Consider the following 24,755-nt stretch of genomic DNA (forward strand, 5'->3'; position numbering starts at 1 on the left):
TATAATAGAGGTATTGAAATTTAGAAAACGTCAACATTTGACGTTTCCAGTATTTTACCAAACCGTTCCGTATCAAACCGATGTTTTTCAGGAACCGCTCTTTACCGTAGTTTACCGGTCTGGTTCGCCTGGTTTTGCTACGGAATACTGCCTAAGTTAGTACATCAAAAGAGGCCGCAAGTGTAGATACTTTAAATTTTGAACTGACTAATATCATTTTCCGTCATCAATGTTCAGGTGTTCAGTAAAATATCAAAGTATGAACTGAGTCATGAGTAAAAGACAATAGTCATTAGTTAAAACGGTAAATAGATAGGATTGCTTAACCCCATAAATAATACATAATACGTACTTTGGCCAAACTTCACGGTAAGGTCGCGATGATTAACTCCCCTCCTAAACATTCTACGTCACTGTAGTTTACAGTCTCACTTCCTTTCGTTTGAATAGGTAAATATTATTCAATTCCTATTTCACTTCCCCCTATGTCCGCAAAGACTGTATCAATTCCTATGGACAAATTTGGCCGATTAAACAGTACAGAATAGTTTACAGTTTTTAAACAGAATTAACCGGTCTAATTTGTCCATAAAATCGTTACTTTGGGGGTTTCAATTTGACGTCACTGCAATCCTTGCCGGCATGAGAGGAAATGAAATGGGAAATGAATATATTGACGTATACAAATAAGGCTGTATTCCGTTGCAAAACCAGGCGAACCAGACCGGTAAACTACGGTAAAGAGCGGTTCCTGAAAAACATCGGTTTGATACGGAACGGTTTGGTAAAATACTGGAAACGTCAAAAATGTTGACGTTTTCTAAATTTCAATACCTCTATTATAAAATTTATCTTTTATGCATTTTTAATGTACCTATTCTCTACTTTTACGTTTGCTTCTTCTTTTCAATGAAGTTTGGAGTTTAATATTGAAACGTACTTTAATTATAAACTGTAAATAATAAAAAATTAACTAATGAGACGCTTCCGCGTATTGCACGGTCTTAGGTATCTTCATTTTAGATTTATCTATACCTTATGATATTAAACATAGAATTTTAACTATACAGAATATAGAAATAGCAAGGTAATGACATGTAATGACTCTTCAACATTTTTGAAACAATATTACGAAAATATACACCAAAGAATATCGAAATATAAGAGAATATAAAATAAAATTTCGTTTTCTTTTCAGTGCATCTCACAACTCCGGGACTTGCAAGTTTAATAATATCTCCATCAGTTCCCGGAGAATATTCTGGGAATGTGCAGAAAATGGAGGATTGTGGACCTGGAGTTTTCCAAACTTTTGTAAAACAGTCTTCGTTGACGTTCAATTGGACATCGAAGCCCGACGAATATGTGTCACACTCAAATTTGTCATTTCGGTAAGTGAAAACGAAGATTTCTTTCTCTGAAAAGTTATACAGAGGTATTTACTAGGGAGGGGTGATAATGTGATTATCTATCGATCGTTAGTTATCGATGTATCGTTAACTATAGAATTATCGAGTGGTGTCTCACTTCACAGGCGAGGGCACAAAAAGTAATTTTTACTCCGAATAGAACATGCGTTTTTTTTGCAAATGCCACAAATAATTTTTTAAACAATTTCAAACGTTTGAAATAATATAAAATATTTAAAAGTCATACCTTGTATGTAATTATATATCGAAAAACTATAGGTCCGCTCGTTGACTTTGACACTTTATGTCAGTTTAATAATATATTTTCGTAAACTCTGTTTTTTTTTCTCAGGTAAGATTTCGACAGACGATGACAGAAGAAAAGCAGATGGCAGTCCCATACCAATCTACTTATTTTACTAAAAAAAGTTTCTAATAATTTTTTAAGTTAACTATGGATGGGTTTAAATATAAATCCGTCATACGTCGTCTCTTGTTGTTTTTAACCTGTTTTATTGATTTATTTCAAAAATGACAGATCGTATTTCAATTTTATTGGTTTGACGGAACGATGAACGACAAACGGGCGCCAATGCGTATGAACTCGCCTTTAGATTTTTGACACTTGTCAAAGTATTGCCAAATTATAGGTTATAATTTTGTGTCAGCTTTTGTCAAATACCCTGCGTTTTGGAAGATGATGCATTTTGATTCGTGTTATTACGTGTGTTTTGTGTCTTTTGAAGTCAAGTGGAGGAAAAATCGAGTGAAAATTAACTCAGCACAGTTTATGGTTAATACTCGTTGCCCAGGCAGAAAGTCTTATACACCAATAAAGTTACCATCAATAAAGTTCGTATACCATCTCGTCGTAGATAAGTGCATCTCGAATATGGTAGAAGGACCATACTAAACACATACTAAAAACTGGAGTAGCTGTAAAATATCGACATTACACGATAGGTAAATAATGGCTTTTAGTACTGCAGCTGCAGAAAAATAATGTCAAAAGGTACTAGTTTAAAAAATTAAGATTAAAGTTAATTATTAACCTTTAAGGTATAAAAATTATTATTATTAATAAAATAGTTTGTTTTATTTATGTTGTTTTATTTATTCCCGCGGAATATTACAAATTTGTATTTGTACATAAGTTATATTGATAAATATAATCATAAATGCGGGTAGTTTCATAAAGCTTGAAAGTAAGAAATAGTTATTTTTTATATTTTTTTGGTATGTGGTGTCTTGTTCTTGTTTGTTTTGTATTAACACATAGGTACCGTTTGTTATTAAATTAAATAACTCGATAACATTTTTTCAGTTTTCTACAGTTTTTTTTTACAATATTTTGAATAGTTTGTTTTATTTATGTTGTTTTATTTATTCCCGCGGAATATTACAAATTTGTATTTGTACATAAGTTATATTGATAAATATAATCATAAATGTGGGAAGTTTCATAAAGCTTGAAAGTAAGAAATAGTTCTTTTTTATATTTTTTTGGTATGTGGTGTCTTATTCTTGTTTGTTTTGTATTAACACATAGGTACCGTTTGTTATTAAATAAAATAACATTTTTTCAGTTTTATACAGTTTTTTTACAATATTTTTAAGTAATCACTTGTCAGTAGTTGTCAGTCAAATTTTAAATATATTAATTTCCTGCTAGGCGTTCTAGTTATACCAACTTATTTCTTTGTAAAATAAAATAAACTACTTTGTAATTAAAATGACAGACATCTATCACTGTCAAGGATCTTCTCGTTAGACAGACTTTACTTTTATGCTTAGGCGTTGCTTAGGCGTAAAAGTGCTTTACTTTTATGCCTAGGCGATAAAATGACTTTTTTTATAAAAAAATAATATTTTTGTGACGTTTGAAAATAGTTATTTGTGTACCAAGGCCGTAAAGTTGATGTTTTTTGGCCGAATCTGAAATTTGCGGTGCAAGGAAATTTCAGGAGAGGACAAAAAAGATCATACGGCCGAGGTGCACACAAATTTTTTTAAGCGAGTGTCTTTTGAAGTAAGTAACAATTTTTTTACAATTTCGTATTGGCGGCTTCATAAATTTCAGCTGGATTGTCACTATCACTGTTACTTATATTTTCTTTTTAACAACTATTTTTTATCACAGTATATCCCGTATAATGGGTTTTTTATTATTTGTTAGTTATTTATTTTAAATTTCATTTCACTGATAGAAACGGAAATCTTGTAAATAAACAGCCTAGCAACGGAACCTTTTCTTTTGTTTTATGGGTAAATAATCCAAACATGCAAATTAAGTGTGTCTAGTAGGCCGCCTTTATAATTTGACAATCTTAATATCGGATGTGGAAATAACTCAAATAAGTAAATTAAATATGTCTAGTATAGGCTGCTCTCATAATGACTTTGTTTGCAAAAGCGGCCAAAAAAGATACACTTTCGGTACGGTAATAGATCCGTAAAACTTATAAAAAGAATATAAATATCTGGATTATGACATTAAAACTTCAAAATTTTGATTATGACTAGTATTAATTTTTGATTAACGGCAAATTTTTTGCTGATTTATTATGTTAAAGAAGCAAAGAATCTATTTCGTTCAATGCTACGGAAAAGGTAATGAAATTGCAATAAATAGCAATGACATTTTATTGACTTTCCTATAAAAATATCTCTTATTGCTACTTGCTCTTTATTAAATTTGTTTCGTACCTACCCTACATCCAAAACAACAACACTTCTCCCTTCTGAAGACAGTTTACCTTTAACCAAATTTATTATTTGCACCGTTCAATGGAAATATTGACTTTCCGAACCCATATTTCGCTCGCTGTATGTAAATTTGCCAACATGTCAAATCGGCCGCCTCATGAAAATGTAGATCAAACATATCGTTTCCACGTAAATACGAAATTTGAAAGGGGGAAATATTCAATGTCGCCGTTTTTTCTACACCGTTTTATATTAATGGTTCTATCAAATTTCCATACGATTTCTTGTCTCCGGGTTATATACTAAGTTTTGAATATCTCAGATGTTAAAAATAGAAGATGGTATATTATGGCATAGAAAAAAATAAGATCATATATAACATAGAAAAAATGAAACGCCTCTTGATGGTCTAGGGGCTGTGAAACATGACTTATAAAATTGTGTATGACAAAATGCTTGTGATATCTGGTACCCGCACAAAAAACATTGACAAATAAGCTATTATTACTGAAAATATGAATAAGTTTGTAAAAATCTGAAAATTTTTGGGCTAAGGAATGTGTGCCTGGTTTTTTTATCATCATAAAATATGCCAAAGTTCCAAAGTGTGATAGCTGTTGATTCTATCTTTTTAATGAACTTTGAAACATAAAAATATATTAAATTTTAACCTTTAGTTATTAAACAAAATTTGTCCTATAAATAGCTGAATACACACGTAAATACTTATTGGGAGCAATAAATTGTACCAAATATTTGTTTTGGTTTGGTTTGGTTTGACGATTTATCTACGTTAAGGCAAATCTATCAGATAAATCTTAGTGATGACACTAATTCAAAGTTTTATTGAAACGAATTATCGTTCAAAGTTTATCTGGGTGTTTATTCGTTGCGTCTGTGTCGTTTATAAATATTTACTCTTAAATTTGTTATGATTTATCTGTGATCGTTGATTTTTCGGAAATCCAAAAAATCTGAGCGATTTACTTGTTACTTGTAGATGTACTTTCCTTTCAGTAGTTCCTTTTTTCAGTTCTTACCCTAGTATCCTACAGGCAGAAATCTACGCTATCGAGAGATGCGTACAACTTATCTTAGATAGGAACTATCGGAAACAAGAAATAGCCATCTTATCTGATAGTCAAGCAGCGTTAAAGGCGATCAACTCAGTATCAATCAATTCGAAATTGGTCAAAGAATGCATAGAGAAGCTGAATAAATTAGGCAAAAAAACAAAGTCCTCCTACACTGGGTGCCTGCTCACCAAGGGATAGAAGGCAATGAAAAAGCAAATAATCTAGCTAGGAAAGGAGCGAACACTCCACTAACTGGACCAGAACCGTTCTGCTTTCCAAGTGGTAACCAACTCAAGGCGGAACTCAAGGACTTGGAAGATTCCATCCGCTACCTGGAATGGAAATCTTGCAATGGTCTAGGACACTCGAAGAAGTTTCTGAGGGCTTATGATCAAGAAAAATCACAGATCTTCCTGGGTCTGAGTAAGAACAATCTTCGGATTGTCACGGGGTTTTTAACAGGACACTGGCTCCTCAATGAACACCTCAGTAGATTGAAACTAAGAAGAAATGGCGAATGCAGATTCTGTGGGGAAGATGGTGAAACACCAGTACACCTCATCACTGAGTGCGCCGAGACGACAACCATTCGTGCCATGAATTTTGGTACGACTGATATTGGAGATGGAGAACTACCCTCTATAAAACCGTCCCAGATACTGGCTTTTGTCAAAGCCCTGGGACTGTATGATGAGTTATGATTCAAGAAAGGGGGACACAATGGATCTGTAAGGTCGAAGTGATTAACCCCCCTCCCACTCATTCTAAATTCTAAAATTCTAATTCCTTTCAGTCAGTACTCTACGATTATAAAATGACGCCGAGGGAATAAAAAGTGGACAAAGTGGATTTAAGACCTTTGGTTAAAATATGCCTATTAGGAAAATAATTATACCATAGGTGGCTTATAAAGCGGTTGCAAAAGGATGATTCTGATGATTTTAAAAAGTTCCAACGCATAGATGAAGATACTTAAACATTTATTATCGTTGTGAGGTTGTTTCCCATTCCTTAACTTTCTACAAAATATCCTTCGATAATTTGCGACAGATTTGTCTGCCATTTTAATCGCTGTGTTAGTGTACTAGGCGAAATTTTTTTTATCGTCTTAAATTATTTGCCAAAATTCAAAATCAGCTATAGCTCAACACACACGAAGAGTTCTATCCGCCGGTTTGACCGATGTATCGTCGAATTGCAGAAATTGTAAAGAAAAATCTGCTAGTTTGTCATCAAGAAAATTTGAATTTTTGCAGATTAATTGCTGAGGAATGATTTGGGATGATAATTTTGCCTAGTATACTAACACAGCGATTAAAATGGCCAGAGAAATTTGTCGCGAATTATTGGAGGATATTTTGTAGAAAGTTAAGGAATAGGAAATAACCAAAACTTTCTTAACTTAGCTGATTGAAGGGTTATTTATATTTTTAATAAATGTTTTAACTACGCTTATGGTGTAGGCGGTGGCATCATACTAATTAATTACGAAAAAATCGTATTAAAATGTTAACAAAGGTACAAAATTGGTATTGACGTATAGCACACATCAAGTACATATAATAGAAAAATAATTATTGAATTCAATAATAAAGTTAAGAAAACGCTAAAAAGGTGAAGCGGACTGTTTATTTACCTATGAAACGTAACTCCTGGCTCTTTCTTATCGCTGCGGCTTTTATATTTGAAAGCTGAATAACTAATTGCCATTGTAATAAAGTTTATACAAAGTTCACTATACACAAACTATTAAAAATCGCTAAAATTGTGTCGCTGATGACCAGCTTATGACTCATTCGTCGCCATCAAAAAAATGGCGTCTAATGTCATCAATTCTGCTGCAGCCCGTATATGGGCGTTACATGTCCTTATGTTGTTATATTTCTTTAGTCATTGTTTTAACCTAAGGTCTTAACCCATTTTGTCCTCTTTTTATTCCCTCGGCATTATTTTATAATCGTAGTACGGAGTACGGACTGAAAGGAAAGTACATACGGGTAACAAACAAATCGCTCAGATTCTTTGGACTTCCGAAGAATCGACGATCGCAGGTAAATCATACCAAATTTAGGAATAAATCTTTATAAACGACACAAACGCAACGAATAAACACTCAGATAAACTTTGTACGATAATTCGCTTCAATGAATTGAGTCATCAATTTGAATTAGTGTCATCACTAAGATTTATCTGATAGATTTGTCTTAACAATTTATCTAACAACTATTTGGTACAATTTACACTGAACCAAAAGTCGACATAAATATAATGAAAAAGTTCATTAATATAATGAATTAAATCATTAATTTTGAGCCGATGAACGATTTCATTGGCACAATGAAAAGTAATTCATTAACTCTATGAAATTTAAGTTCATTAAATCAATAAACAGTGTTTATTAATTTGAAGAACACATTCATTGGTACAATGAACAGATTTCATTAATATAATGTACCTAAACCCTTATATTAATGAACCGTTATCATTAATACAATGAAATAATTTCATAACTTATTTAGTTATACATTTAAAAGTCGACACTATTAGTAACTCTTGTTATACCATATAATCGATGATAAAGATCGCTGTCATTGATATGAAATGTCATTGATAGTCATTTCCCAGTCAACTACCTAAAATAATTCTACTATAAATAGATTTCCATTTGAACAAGCCCTTAGCTACAAAGGTAACAAAATTACCAATAGTTCCGACTTACTTACGAGCACAGTAAATTTTTCCATTAGGACAATAAAAAACAAGTGCAATAAACTAATAATAATTTATTAAATTCGATATAGCATATACAAATTAAAAATTAAAAAAATCGAATCGACGAAGAGAATAGTAATGTTATTATTAATTTTAAGGTAAATTATAATAAGAAAATTAATTTACCAGTCGATATCCTGAGGGATTTCTATAAAAAGACCATTTCTTCATTATATTAACTGTATCCTTAGACTTGATAACGTCTAGACGAATTTGCAACAGGCTTTCTTAGTCGCATCAAGTGGGTCCGATGTTAAATTGTCGAATTTGAGGGCTTGAAGGCAGGTCTCAACATTTTCTTCCGGTTCTGAAAGACGTATATCAAAATAATTAAAATGCCAAATATTAAAAAAACATTCGAATTTACCTTAATAATCAGTTCCATGCCTCGACTTGTTACTATGTTTTTCTCCTTTTTGTTTTTTATCTTCTGAAACATATTTGGAAACCGCTGTTTTAATGAATACCCACACCAGAGATCTCACACAGCGGAATTTGATTTGACAACACAACAAATTAACTACAATACGATAGGACTTTTATTTAAAATATTTAAAATACTGAAGAGAACACTTACCGCTCTAACGAAACTAAAGCCTCACTGAATAACTCAACCACACAGATGTTATTAAAGTGCCAAAGTAACCGATCAACATGGCGGACATTTAAGCCCTAATATTTTATTCATGAGATTGATAACCGCATACATTAATATAATGTAATGTGTTCGTTGTATTAATAACATTGTTCATTGTCACAATGTACAACTCATTAATCAATGATTTAGTACATTAATATAATGAATATGTGTTTATTAAAGTTTCAGCACTAAAATAAACAACGCGTTCATTATATTAATGAAAATCGTACATTAATTTAATAACCAGATTTTCATTATATTGATGAAATTAGATTCATAGTATTAATAAATCGGAAATCGATCTATGATTAACAAATCATTATATTAATGAAAAAAATCATTGTCCCAATGAAACAACAGTTAATAATAATGTTCATTAATATTATGAACAATATTTTTTTCAGTGTATTGCTCCCAAGAAGTTATGTTTGCTTTCAGCTATGATATTCGCTCATGAAGTCTATCTCCGAAGCGTTAAGACTTGGAGAGAAAATTCAGGTAGTATTTGAGGCGGAATATCTCAAAAACTACTAATTCTACGTAAAAAAATGATAAAGACCATTTTTATAGGTAGGTAATTACCTAATCTTCATTTTTTATTCCAAAATATTTGCGAAAAACTGATTTTTGGGTCATTTAGGCCAAAGCTGGCCGAACACGGTGTTACGATTTTTCCCCTAAATCTACACAATCCGCCTAAAAGTCATGGTCGATGAATTACGCCGACACTTGGGTCTTTTCGTGTCCTTATTTACTGTACTAACATGTATAGTCTTCAAATTTTTCCTTATACTTGTGCTTGTAGTATAAGACGGTACTCGTATTACTTGCCAAATGTCATAGTTCTAGCCCATACAGCACATCAAATCACATTTACGATGTGTTTACATTATTAGATGTAGACACAGGGTGACACAATTCCCCCGATGTAAATATGCTACGTTTACACATTGTAGTTTAACACATATGCACAAAGGTTAAACGTCCGCCTCACAATGTAGCCACAGTATATCATTTACGTATACACAAAGTAAGAGATTACAATGTGCCGTAGGATACACAGTGCTTGTGTATTACCTTTAAATTATGTTTACACATTGCAGTTGTGACTACAGCGTGTATACGTATGTATTTTGCTTCGTATATACAGGGTCCGGCAATAGTGCGTCGGGCATCTGTAGCTCCAAGAATAAAAAACTTAAGAATTTGGTATAAGTGCAAACCTAAAGTATGTACCAGGATGTATTTCAGGAAAATATTTTAACTTCTATAGGGTGGCTCAAAAAAGTGTGAGGACCTGGATGATTTTTTTTAAATGGAATACCCTGTATATTATTGCATTTTTGGATTCCTTTCAGATCATTTTACATAACCCTAAGATATGAATAAATATATTTCGATAGTTTCAGAGATATTAAAAAATAAATAAAAAATATATATTTTTCAGCCCTTCTTAAAAAAATTATTAAAAATACAAGAACTGTTCTGAAATCAAAACTATATTAGATATTTACTTTAGATGGTCTGTACTTACTTTGCTATAAATATGAAAATCGTAAATCATACAGGATGTTCAAAATTCTACGCCAAACTTTCTAAAATATAAAATAATTTTTCTTTGTTTTTTTAAATGGAACACCCTGTATATTATTTTTTCAATAGATGGAAAATTAAAAAATAAACATTTTTTGTATTTATAGTATTTCAAAATTTTTAACGCTTTCGCAGATATTTGCGGTTTTATATTTCATATGGCATTTTCCACAGTAAATTTTTATCAAAGCCACCTAATGATTTTTTCTCGTATTTTACCATTGAAAACGCAATATGAATTAATACTGCGTGTATCTGCGAAACCGTTAAAAATTTTGAAATACTCTAAATACAAAAAATGTTCAGTTTTTAACTCTCCATCTAATAAAAAAATAATATACAATGTGTCCCATTTAAAAAAAAAAACAAAGAAAAAATATTTATATTTTAGAAAGTTTGCCGGAGAATATTGAACATCCTGTATGATTTACGATTACCATATTTATAGCAAAGTAAGAACAGACCATCTAAAGTAAATACCTAATATAGTTTTGATTTCAGAACAGTTCCTGTATTTTTAATTTTTAATAATTTTTTAAGAAGAGGTGAAAATATATATTTTTGATTTGTTTTTAATATCTCTAAAACTATCGAAATATATTTATTCATATCTTAGGGTTATGTAAAGTGATCTGAAAGGAACTGAAAATGCAATAATATACAGGGTGTTATTACCATACCAATTAAAAAAATCATCCAGGTCCACTCCACACTTTTGAGCCAACCTATAGAAGTTAAAATATTTTCCTGAAATACATTCTGATACATACTTTAGGTTTGCTCTTAAACAAAATTCTCAAGTTTTTTATTCTCGGAGCTAACAGATGCCCGACGTACTCATTGCTGGACTCTTGTGGTAGATAAAACTACTTCTTATGAACGAATTTAGGAAATAATATTAAGTTTTGATGCCTAACTTTTCGTTCTTTTAAGAAATATTTATTTAATGATACCAATTATATCTTTTAGAACGAAAATTAGGAAGGCAAAACTTTGTATTTACCAAAAGTATCTCGATCGTAAGTTCAAGAGAAGTAGCCTTAAAATTGTTCCATTTTTGTTTTGTATTAAATGTACCATTTTTCATCCATAAAATGGATTAAGTGGTTAAAAAATAAAATTCTTATATTTCTTTATATCATGGAACGCAATAGCGCAAATAACACAATAATAATAATTATTTACACTGTAGAAATCAGAAGAAGAAAACACTGTAAAAGAACAGAATTTATATCAAAATGTATTAAAAATATAAGTACCTAGTATAACAACATACTAAAATGGTAAACACTGGTATATCGCCAAAATTTGGTGGACCTCGTTTAGTCATTTTTTTCTCCTCTTTTTCCTCCAAGAAGTTGGTTTATTAGCATACTCATTCATCGAGCACTCTGTTGGACTTTGTTGTATTTTATTTCCAGATTAACAATCTCACCCTTAAATTTTATATGAAACTGATTATTGAATATTAAACATACCTGCATATTGATCCATCAATAACTTACCGAATATCAGTGTAAGAAGTTCTTTGAAGTGTTTAAATCTTTCTTTCTATGGTCCATTTAGATTTGTATTATTTCCAAATTAAAAAAAAATATATTGCAGAGCTAACTCAGCTAACCTCTTTATCATTATACGAGAATATTTGGAGTTTTCATTCATTGGAGTCAAAATTTGGTATATTGGGTATCGAGTAAGGGAAGAGTCGCTGCTATAATATTAATAATACCCTTCGGAAGGTGTAACAAGGTAATTAAAAACTTGTACTTACCTTAAAATCTCTTTTAAACTACACACAAACAGAACATTTATATAGAGCTTCCGAATGATAAAACAATAATGGCTGCTAATACGTACCACTCCTAGAAAGAAGAAAGGAGAGAGGACACATAAGATACACTTGGTCGGTGTGTCTACGCTGAGGCTATCCGCGCATGCGCACACCTTCATTTCATGCTAGAATGTAGACACAACAGTCACTTTACAAAGTGTCTATATAGATATTTATATTATGTGTATACGTCACATTTTTACAAGGTGTGTACTATAGGCACAACTATGATACGAAGTATCACACATACATATGACTTATACATTGTATGTCTCATATACCGACGTCAGATTTCATCATTTTAATAATTATTTGTTACGTTACAAAAAACTCTTTAGAATCTTGAGTACATACGGTATACAACTAGTAAACACTGTATCACACAATTCTATCAATATAAACCTGCGTGTATCTCATATGTATATGTTAGAACTAGATGAACACTTAGGTTCACTTTAACATATGTTGTTTCTCATGTGTCTCCCTTGTAGAAACGTAATTTCATTTGGACGTGCTATATGGGAGGTCAATGAAAAATACCCTAAAAATTTTAATTCCCCTGAAACTGTCAAAATGTGCGTTCTTTGCGGCATAAACGGTCATATCTTTTTTTTATGTTAACTTATAGAAGTTTGTTTTTTCATAGCTTCAAGTGACTCTAGACTGTAGACCTGAGTCACGGCCGACTCTAAACGGGCCGTGAACAAGGAGCCCGCGCACTGTTGCCACATTTTAGATAGTGGTCTACTTTAATTTCGAGGCGTAAACGACTTGAACAATGATTTAGTGCCTCAAAAGAGAACAAATAGAAAAAAACTATAGTAACATAAGGGTAACATATTTATAGAGCCTCGAGCGGTAAGTATTTCTTCGCTTCTCTGTTAATATTTTGGCAGTTCCTGTAATCGAAAAATACAATGAATAGATAATAATGTTTTTATTAAAACCCCACTGCGTTTACAAATACTTCTCATTTGTCAATGGGGTTCATGTACAATTAATGTTACCTAACCAGAATGATTGTAATAACAAAAAGGATCTATTTCTAGATAATAATATTTACGTAAAAGTATTTTTTGTTAAAATATTAAAAATAAAATACGGAGTATGTACTTTACAATTAAAATATACAAAAAAATATAGCAGTGATGGATCAAATCTAATTATTATACCGAATGAACGAAAAAAAAACGGCGTCATGTTAGCTTGGAAATGACAATCGATGATATTCACCATATACCATTACATATTTAGTGACAGTGATTTAAACTGGCTAAAATTATCAAAATTTGGATATATAAAAGTATTATCTAAATTTTTTAAATTTCGCCAATTGTTAATAATATTTTTAAATAAGGGTACAAAATCGTAGCTTACAAATATTTTACTTTGAGGATAATTTCGATTAGGAAAGAAAGTTGAATTTTTAGTTAAATTTGAAAACATTGAACGATTTATTCTATGGTTATCTGTTATTACGTCTAAAACTGTAAAGCCACATTTTTGAATTAATGTTATGACATTTCTGGTAATTGGTGTCATTTCCGAGCCTTTTATATTGTGCACAGGTGATAATTTGATTACTTCGCAGACATTTCCAAAAGCCGAACAGATCATAAAAGCTAAAATGGTTGTAGCCAAGGAGTTGTCGTTGGAAGAAACACCTACTAATTTTTTCCCCTTATAATCTAACCTTTTACTTATATATATTTCATCAATTAAAAGGACAGCAACTTTTTCATGGGGTTTTAAAGAGTTCGAGATATAATTTAATTAATTACATGCAGTTCTGTCATTATCAGTAGATTTAGAATACACAGTAGGTGCGACATCAAGACTTGACGAAAGATATTGAAGATATCTCTTTGTTGGTAAATTTAAATAGTCCCGCAATAAATCGTATGCGCAAAGGGAAACTGTATATAACATAAAAGACATAATTACAGTGTCAGATGAATATCGTTCTTTCTTTAAAATCAGTAACTTCAATTGATCAATTAAAGGTTTATGTTATTTAAACCAGTTTTGTGATCCTCTGAACTATCTTCCAACCTTTCTGGAGTAATTTTACTACAAGCTTCATTTAAGCAACATAAACCTTTCTCAATTAAACATTTGAATGATTGGTCAACATTATAGGAGGGGTTCCTTGTATCTCATTAACAGATTTTCTAACTCAGACCATCTAGTTAGTTTCAGATTAAAAGGTAAAATCCAACTTAAATCGATATATTTTAATTCTATTTCATTTAAAAATACTTTAATCACCATATCCTGATTGACTGAAATTTGATTGGCTATCGAAACTGGTTCTTTGCTTAAATTAAGATTATAAAAATGTATTTTATTTGCTGTATTTTCGATATCTGTTACAATTTTTGGTTTTCCAACAATCAGAAATATTAATTTTACTATTATAACTGTGGATTAGATCTTGAAAATTATTAATTATATCTGATGTTTCAAAAATGTCATTTAAATGTTCTTGTCGATCTATAACTTCCTTTCGTCTTTCATCTGGGCTTTTTCTAGGCAGTGGTACTTTTTAGATAAATATTGAGGTAAATTTGGAAAAATAGAAGGGACAGCTTCAGGCCTTAATCTAGTTTTTGTAGGTAATTTTTTTAAAGTACCATCTGGTAAAAGAAAATTGTCCTCCCTAATAATATCACTTTCAGGAAAATGCAAACCACAAACAACTGAATATTTTGAAGGAGACCAATTTTCCCGTGGTATGGCTTTCAACCACTTACCTCTTAATACATCAGTTTTAGGAATCTGAAATGTAGATACAGATTACCCTCCAGCATTTATAGTGCTTTTATAATTGGATTTACATCCAGGGACACAACAGGTTTTCGTCATTACTTCAAATTAAAATTATACGTATGAACACTTAAAACACAAATAGGTACTTAACTATTTAAATAACAAAAACACCTCTCACATAGATATACAAGTTTAAGTTAACACATAAACACGATTATTTTACCGAATATATGGAATGTTTTTTAATAAACCTTATAACTAGCACATCTGTAACACTTCGCAAACGGAATATATCACTTTTTAGTTTATAACACTTTATATTATAAGTTCTATAATTATTATTAGTTAAGAAAGCATCAACAACCGGCCGGTAAAATATGCATAACGTTAAAACTAATGTGGCGCGATAGCCCACTAAGCCTTGTTGCCGTGATTTCCTATTTCACGGCTTTTTCAATACAGACGGCTATGCCTGAGTATATAGTTTTAATTTCAACTCGACACCTCCACGCGTTCCCGAGATAAAGGGTCTTGACAGACAACAAAGTGATGCTATAAGGGTTCCGTTTTTTCCTTTTGAGGTACAGGACCCTTAAAACAGAATCAATATGCTTGCATAACGTTATTTTAAAAAGCTGGAGGTGAAAATACAAACAAAACTACACTTTCAAACTCTTTTATTGTCCCAACTAACAACGCAAGCCTCAATTTCCTCGGGATTGTCCGTCACTTTGGCCAGGTCCGTCCTGCTGTTCTTGTGCGCCGCGTCCCACCATTGTCTCTCCGCGGACAGATGGACAATGAAAAAAACCGCCGTGCCGGCGTATATGGCCGCCGCTATAATGAACATCGTCCTCCACAGGTATTTGTCCGTCTGGAAACAACAGGAAACGGCATTTAATTGGGGCTGGTTTTGGGATTTTTTCTCTTTTTTTCGCAACGTATGCTTTGAAAAGAGTGTTTAATAGAGCTAGGCCTTGTTACTGTGTTATACAGGGTCCGGCAATAGTGCGTCGGGCATCTGTATATCCCAGAATAAAAAACTTGGGAATTTTGTTTAAGTGCAGATCTAAAGTATGGACTAGGATGTATTTCAAGAAAATATTTTAATTTCTACAGGGTGTCTCAAAAATTAGGGAGTGGATCGGGATGACTTTTTTAAAATGAAACGCCCTGTATATTATGCATTTTTTGGCTTCATTTCAGATAACTTTACATAATCCTAAGATATGAGTAAATATATTTGGATAGTTAGCAGAGATATTAATAAATAAATAAAAATATATAGTATTTTTCAGCCTTTCTTAAAAAAATTATTACAAATACATATACTGTCCTGAAATCAAAACTATATTAGGTGTTTACTTTAGATAGTCTAAACTTGCTATCGTAGTCTTACATCATACATGGTGTTCAAAATTCTACGCCAAACTTTCTAAAATATAAAATAATTTTTCTTTATTTTTTTAAATGGATTATTAGAAGATGAACATTTTTTGTATTTACTGGCCATATTATTTTATATAGCTCTTTCAGCGATAAAATACGACAGAAAAATCACTGCCATAATGAAATATAAAACCTCGAATATCTTTTAAAATACTCTTTTTTGTATTAAATGTTATTTTTTAATTCTTCATCTACTCAATAATATATGGGGTGTTCTATTTAAGAAATGGAAAAAAAAATACTTTATATTTTAGAAAGTTTGGCGCAGAATTTTGAACATCCTGTATGATTTGAGATTACAATATTTATAGCAAAGTAAGTACAGACCATCTAAAGTAAATAGATAATATAGTTTTGATTTTAGGACAGTTCTTGTATTTAAAAAAATAAAAAATATATATATATATTTTTTATTTATGAATAGCTCTGAAACTGTCGAAATATATTTACTCGTTTTATAGGATTATGTAAAGTTATCTGAAAGGAAGCCAAATATACACAGTGATATACAGGGTATTCCATTAAAAAAAAAATCATCCCGATCCACTCACACTTTTTTGAGCCACCCGGTAGAAGTAAAAATATTTTCCTGAAATGCATCCTAGTACATACTTTAGATTTGCATTTAAACAAAATTCAAAAAGTTTTTCATTCTAGGAGCTACAGATGTCCGACGCACTTTTACCAGACCCTCTATGTTCAAAATGTCCAATGTTTCTAACAAAAGAATTTTATTTAAAATGTAAATATTACTATTACACTTGGGGTTTGGAACCTTTAGTATGTTGGAACAGCAAAATAAAACACTAATTTCCCACAATACACCATAACACTCACTATTAAACACTGGCAGTATTTAAAAAAAGTGTTTTGATGATCCTTGGTTAAAGTGATATCATTTTCATAAAAAAACTATTTAAAATACCAAAATATAACTATGACAGATACATTTTTATAAAGTATTCAGCGGAATACTGGGATACATTTAAATTGATGGCATATCAGCAGTAAAACAATAGCCAAAAAAGTATGAATATATAAAATGTGTTGAATTATCATGAAAAACAAACTAAAAAAGTAAAATATTAATCCATTAAAAAAAAGAGAGAAAGAAACGAGGAAAACTACTCAAAAAGTAGTGACAAACAAATAACAGGAAAATGTTTGAAAAAAATATAAATAAATCATTCTTACCTGATCGATGACGACGAATTGTACAAGCAAAGGTGCCAGAATAGCCAACCCTTGCCCTATGCCATTCGATATGCCAAATAAAACTCCTGAAAACGAGGCGAGATGTCTATGTGGTTGACGTTATGGCCACAGAACATGGCCCCATTTAAACTGATAGCCACAATGAGCAGTATGGCTATACCAATAGGTGATTTTTCGTAGGCCAGCCATATCAAAGCAGCAGATGGTAAGAAGGAACCTGGAAAGCAATAAAAATAATAATAGTATTAATATAATTATTATAGTATACAGGGAGCTTCAAAACAAATGCGAAAAACTTCAGGGGGTAATTTCTTGTTCAAAATAAAGGGTAGTTTGCTTCATAAACGTTGGGTCAAAAGTCAACCATTAGGGAGATATCGCGGTACAAAGATGGCGGAAAAATAATGTTCTTATTTTTTATCTTGAAAACGAAAAGAGATAGACTAATGACATTTTATGGAAGCATTACTGTTATGAAAACACACTTTCTGGTTACCAACGAGTGCTTAAAAGCAGCCATATTGGGAACAGTGAGAATTTTCCGAAAAGTGCTTAATATTTAAAAGACCCTGAACTAGAGTAGTTCTGGTCAAGAAACCAAACCTACCGAGTTAATCGTGAATTTAAAAAAATATATATATTCACACTATTTTCGCATAAAAAAATAAAAAACAAATAATTAGAATGCTCTAATTAGAAGGCAAAAAAAGACTGCTGTTACTTTGTTTGGTTCAACAGACTGTAACTTATATTACATGAAAACTTAATCCCAAAACAACATTTACAAATGATATTGGAAATTATAGAGATCGTTTTGGTAGTTCTGCCTTTTGTGTTGTTAGATCGAGATATATTCTGCGAAGAGCTTTAATAAAACTTCAAATCTGATACATTACGAGACATCAGACTACAATGCAGCACTTAACTAAAATTGCTTTGGTTATGTTTAGTATCTTTGCGTATTTATCTTCTAGGGATATTACTTGGACTTTCTACTTTTTTGGTATAACTAAGAGTAATATTTATCTCCTTTTATTCAACAATTTTTTGTTTTAGCAGATTTTTTTTCACGTGCTGTACGACAGAAAAGTAATACGGCCTAAACACATTCAACTACCGGGTGCGTCTCATAAGTTGCTCACCCCCTATAACTTTTTTATTTTTTCAGATAAAAAAACGAGATTTGATATGTTAGTACATGACATAAATTAAGATTGATTAACGTATTCAATTATTGTTTTGGTAACTTCCTGTTGCACCGGAAATGTCTACGTCTTTTGATTTTTAAATGGCACTCTCGGTATATTTTTACTTTATTCGATAGAAAATAACACTCTGAATAGAATGACATATCATATGTCAACTTTTGAGCTGCTTAAAAGAGCTCCTTAAAAAAATCATACTTAAATTATATAATTATATGTTAAAAACACTAATTTTTAATCAAGGAGCCTTGGAAAAATAGATTTAATGTTTTTCGTGTCTTGTCCTGGCAGGTTAAAAGATGCCCAAATAGCATTTTTAATCATATATCTTAATTTTTCCGAATGGAACGAGGGTGGCTTATTAATATATTTGGAAAAAGCATTTTTTTACGAATAATTTGGTACCACACACCTGGTATTTCGAGTCAAATTGTCGTTATGAACCGGATGTTACAATCTCAAATAAACCATATGCGAAAATGTCAAAAGTCTGACATAATATAAGTCATTCTTTTGAGAATGTCATTTTCTATCGAATAAAGTAAAAAAATACCGAGGTTTCCATTTAAAAATCAAAAGTTGTAGTAATTTCCGGTGAAACAGGAAGTGGCCGAGAAGAATTGAATACGTCAATCAATCCTAATTTATGTCATATACAAAAATACCAAATTTCGTTTTTTTAATCTGAAAATTTACATAAATACATTACATTTTATTGTTCTATCTGTTTGGACTTGATGTTTGAGAACACGTGTGTATGTGGATGTATGCATGTTGTATGTATATAGTATTAACATATAATATGGTATTACACCATGCGTCGTCTTATGGAGTTTGCTGGTGGTCGTATTATGATGTGCAACCAAAGTTTTGTTAAATATACTATATTTTATTATTGTTAATATTGTCAATGGTATCCTTTGCTGCTACATGAAATATACAGGGTGTCCCAGAAATAAGTGCAAATATTTTAACTGGTAGTATAGTTCAACCCCAGAAACACGCCTATGAGGTTTTTTTCGCGAAAAAAAAAATTTGAAAATTCCAAATTTTTTTAAAAATTTTTTGGATTTTTTTTTAGTTTTTAGTTAAAAAAACATAATTTCTTGATAATATGGCAACATAGGTATTAGATTAAATTTACAAGAAAGAAAATCCAGAAAAGATCCAGTGGTTCTCAAAATTTTAGCAAAAAATCATTTTTTTGGAAATTTTCAAAGTAAAATAACTCCGTTATTTTGGACTTATTTGAAAAACGATAAAGAGAAAATATGTTTCTTTTATCGAAATCTACCACCCCTTAAAATATTTGCACTTATTTCTGGGACACTCTGTATATCTGAAAAAATTAAAAAAGTTATGGGGCCACTTTTGAGACGCAACTGGTATACAAGAAAATTTAAAAAAAAATGCCCAATTTTTAACATATTTTTTTGCGAAAAAAATCTCATACGCGTGTTCCTGGGGTCGAAATATACCACCCCTAAAAATATTTGCACATATTTAAGACTCACCCTGTATATGTAATGAAAAATTAAAATTTTCACCAGTTTCATTTGCATTTGTTTCAATAATAATTATAAAGTATAATTTGAGAGTCGCGCGCAAAAAAAACGTACTTTGTACGACTTCAAACAGTTTTTTTTGTGTGCAAGACTTGCCAGAGTCTTGCAACAGATCCAATATAGACTAGGCCCTCAAGGTCAAGACCAAGATTACTTATTAGACTACAAGACCAAGACCAAGGGAGTCTTATTCTAGCATTTGCTTAACACTAAAGCTTGATTTTCATGCATCCGTTGTCCGACGATACGTTGATACGATATTAATTTTATTGGTAGAATTTAAAGACTTTCATTGGTTAGAAAATAACGCAGTTTTTAAATTTATTGCATTTTCATGCCTCCGTTTATCGGATATATGTTGGTGTTATTTTATATTTTCGTTTCCATAACGATTTTGCCATTTTACTTATATTTTTATTAAGGTTACATTAAATTTGTCAAAAAAGTGTCAAAACGTCCGTTATCGTATGAACGGGTCCGTTGATGGGCTGAAGTAAAATATTTACGGATGAAAAGTGGCGCGAAAACGCTATGACCAATCAGAGCACCGTCGGACCATCGTATCAACGTATAACGGATGCATGAAAATTAAGCTTAAGCCGACATAATGTCTGAAGGATCTAGTTTGAAAAAAACCTTACCAACTGCATGGAAAAGCCTTCTTGAAGTCTTTCGTGATGTATATCCTTTCAGAATTAAATAATCGGCAAGGGGGCCGTATAGAACAGTCAAAACTGCAGCCACGACATACGGCGCTGAAGAAAACAATCCATTCTAAAATTTTACCAAAGAAAAATTACAATTTTCATTTTATCTATAAAAACTATATTTATCATATTGTACCTTTTCGATATCTATATCGGTGACTTTACTAAGATAGGTTGGTATTTCTGTAATAAGGAACGTGCTGCCCCATGCTTCCCCTATAGCTCCCGCTACGATAGCCCAGTAAGGCATGGAAGTCATGATGGCCATCCATGGAATTTGAACGTTCTAAAAAAATTACACGATATTATCGCCTATTGGCAATCTACTAAAGATTAAATGTTTTCTTATAACGAATAGCAAATGCTCGTGTTAGACAGTATCGTTGATAAAGAACATTATACAGGGTGAGTCTTGAACAAGTGCAAATATTTTTAGTGGTAGTATATTTCGACCCCAGAAATACAATTAAAAGGTATTTTTCGCGAAAATAAATTTTTGGGTTTTTTAAAATTTTTAGTTAAAAACATAATTTGTTGATAATATGGCAACATAGGTAGTATATTAAATTTACAAGAAAGAAAATCCAGCAAAAATTGATTCTCAAAATTTTAGCAAAAAATCATTTTTTATTTGGAAATTTTCAAAGTAAAATAACTCGATAATTTTGGATTTACTTGACAAACAATAAGGAGAAAATATGTCTCTAGAATCGAGATCTACCAGCCCTGAAAATATTTGCACTTATTTAAGACTCAAACTGTATTGATATTAATAATTTAAAATTAATTAAACAAGTCTCAAATTATAGGATTAGATGCATAAGAGAGCGTCAAAATTAATAAATGTAAAGATAGTATGAACAGAGACAATGGTCCAATTCCTTCCAGTTCTCTGTTCTCATTGCTCTAGTTTCGGTAATTAATTGTTACGCTCGGTTACGTTAATGTGATTCGCTTGGCTAGTTTTTGTCATGCCTACTCGGTGTCAATTGAGCGCTTATATGAACGCCCAATTTGTAGATATTAGTTTAGTTTTAATCATTTGCTGATGATGCTAACATGGACAGAGAAACGCGCGTCCAGTGCAAAAGTAAAAGAGTTTAGTGTATAGTGGTGAATTAGTGTTTTATTTGGCGGCAATAACTTATTTAATGTTACTTTGAATGTGATAGACAATGATTCAGTATTAAAACTAAAAGAATTTCGGATTTCCGTTGTTTTTATTTATTTTTGCTTACACAACGTTTCGGTCAGAAGCGAGGTCAGAAGTATCACTGCCCGTTATCAAGTATGTTAACTAAACTAAATCTACTACCTGAAACTACTGAGCTTATACCAAGCATTCACCAGTAAATTAGTTGGTTTCAGTCAAGCCTGAGGTTCTCCACTAAGAATATCTGCATTGCAGCGTTTTATGAGTGGTTGCTATATTGTTAAAATTTCCTTTCTTGGATTGTTATGTTCTTGATGATACGTTTATAATCTGGAATGGAACAGATAAACAGTTGCATTCCTTTCTCAATCATTTTAATTCACGGAATGACTCAATCAGATTCACGATTGAGAAAGAGAAAAACTTCTGTGACAATATTTAAATTTTCAGTCGAACCATTCTGAAGCAACCAAAAGAGGTATAGTTAGTTAAATCATTATGTCATAGAGCAATGTAGTATATGCAGTGACCAAGAATCTCTGAATTCTGAACTAAGTAATATTAAAACCGATTTCCTTCAAAATGGTTATTCTACAAAATCCCTCGACAATATTATATCCAATTGCAAGTCTGACTCATTGGTGCGTCAGCCTAAGGAGGATGCTTTCTCTCTCTCTCTCTCTTGACGATTCCATATGTGAAAGGAACATCGGAGAAGATCAGGCGAATAGCTAAGCAGTATAATATTAAAACTGATTTTAAGTCTAGGACTACTCTAAGAAGTATCCTAACTAAAACAAAACCGGAATCATCAAACCAAGAAAAAGAATGCTTCTACCAGATACCTAGCGAGTGCGGTGAGTCGTATACTGGAGAGACAAAACGTCCTCTACATGTACGACTTGACGAACATAAAAAAACATACGCAAGGAGATGAAACAATGAAGGTGGGCATTGCAGATCATGTGTGGTCCAAGCACCACAACGTAAAATGGTCGGAAGCCCGAGTTGTCCACAAAGAATCCCATTGGAAAAAGCGCAAATTTAAAAAGAGGCCGTATTCATTTCTAACAATAATAAAATCTTTAGCAATCCAAGTATGGAAATTTCAACAATGTCAACCACTCATAAAACGCTCCAATGCAGGTATTCTTTGGAGAACCTCATGCTTGACTGCACCCAACTAATTCACGGGTGAAGTGCTCGGCTCAAGTATATAAGCTCAGTAGTTTTAGGATTTAGTGATACTTCTGACCAAAACGTTGTCCGAAATTCTTTTAGTTTTAACTTATTTAATGTAAACGAAACAGTTTGTATATTTTGCAAGCACCAGATACATTCGTCTGTCACATCCGTTTGATGTGAATCACTTTGAAAACTATTTGAAGGCTGACGAATAAATATAACAATCAATTTATCGTTAGGATATTTAGTAAACATATTATTAGAATGCTACAAAACGTGCACCGTTTAATGGAAACCTTCAAATTTGTACGCCAAGTCGAATAAGACCCTTCGACAAGAACTATGATTGATGTTTGTTGTTCCTCTATCCATTAAATTCCGGAAATGTTGGGGGTAAAAGAGCTCGTAAATTTGCAACGTATTTATCCGTTTGGAAAATTTACAAATGAAATCCAACATACATCGGAAAAAATGTTTTTAAAAAATTGCTTTTTTCTCGGTTTTTGATCGGTTTATTACGCTTGGGAGCTTAAAATCCATCGATACAAGAATATTTTATAATGCTTTTTGGAAAATTGTGTAATTGCTGAATCCGTATTCTCAAGAGTATTTAGAAAAAAGAATAAAAATTCCAAATACATACTTCCCAAGATTTTTAGCGAAAAAACGAATATTCGGAATTTCAATTTTATTGGGAGTTTAACCCTTTATAGGTGAATGGTCGCTAAATCGACCACTTTAATTTGACCAACTAATCAGTCGCGTGGAAGTATATTATCGCTCAGTTTGTTTGCTATGCTTATTTCTATGCGCGTCTTGGTCATTTAATCAACCATATCTATATGTTAGCCGAATTAGTGCGAAAAGTTAGCGGTTGAATATTCGACCAGTGAGCATTGGTGACACTGAGTTCGCTGTGTATCATATTGTCGTCGTAGGGACTAATTGTCGTCTAAGCATTTTCTATGCATATTTCGTGCGATAAAAATTTAAAAATATAGAAACAAATGTATCCGTAAAGGTTATTTCTTTTTATTTAGTGCACAAAATTTACGGCTTGAATGATATTTTCTAAAATCGTTAACATATCCTGTATATTTTCAATCATTTCTCATAAGATACGAGTTTCTCGAAAAACAAAATTTGGTTTACTTGATATGAGCATATTTTTGACTAGAGAGCTAACAGAGATAATGAAAATAAACTTACTCTTTTTTTTACATTGGATGATACATATCTACAGTTTATACATTATACCGTGCTGGCAACTGTTACTCTTGGGTCGGTATTTACATGTGTGGAAGTAAATCGCATAGGGATCTTACTAAGTCAGAATGAGAGAAATGCGACGGAGTGCTGTTGCGGCGTTGCCGGTACGCCTTTCTCTATCAAGTAAAGTAAAATCACGATCGCAAACCGCTTATTTTTAAAAGACTTTTTTTTCGAAAGGATAACTAGATAAAATCATTAGAAATGTTTC

The 24,755-nt window shown here is 31.7% G+C and overlaps 1 protein-coding gene and 1 pseudogene across 1 annotated transcript in view; one reads left to right on the forward strand and one right to left on the reverse strand.

Moving 5' to 3' along the window:
• The first annotated feature begins 1,202 nt into the window (after positions 1 to 1,202).
• LOC115877828 overlaps positions 1,203 to 24,755 on the forward strand; it is a 298,544-nt gene continuing 274,991 nt past the window's right edge. Inside the window, exon 1 of the mRNA XM_030894155.1 lies at positions 1,203 to 1,391. Within this exon, the coding sequence (XP_030750015.1) occupies positions 1,279 to 1,391 (113 nt within the window). The 5' untranslated portion in view covers positions 1,203 to 1,278. The remainder of the gene's footprint in view (positions 1,392 to 24,755) is intronic.
• Positions 15,457 to 24,755, reverse strand: part of LOC115877831 — a 41,764-nt pseudogene continuing 32,465 nt past the window's right edge.

The sequence above is a fragment of the Sitophilus oryzae genome, unplaced genomic scaffold (genome assembly GCF_002938485.1).
Source record: "Sitophilus oryzae breed Bouriz unplaced genomic scaffold, Soryzae_2.0 scaffold_1499_pilon_pilon, whole genome shotgun sequence".
Classification (NCBI taxonomy): domain Eukaryota; kingdom Metazoa; phylum Arthropoda; class Insecta; order Coleoptera; family Curculionidae; genus Sitophilus; species Sitophilus oryzae.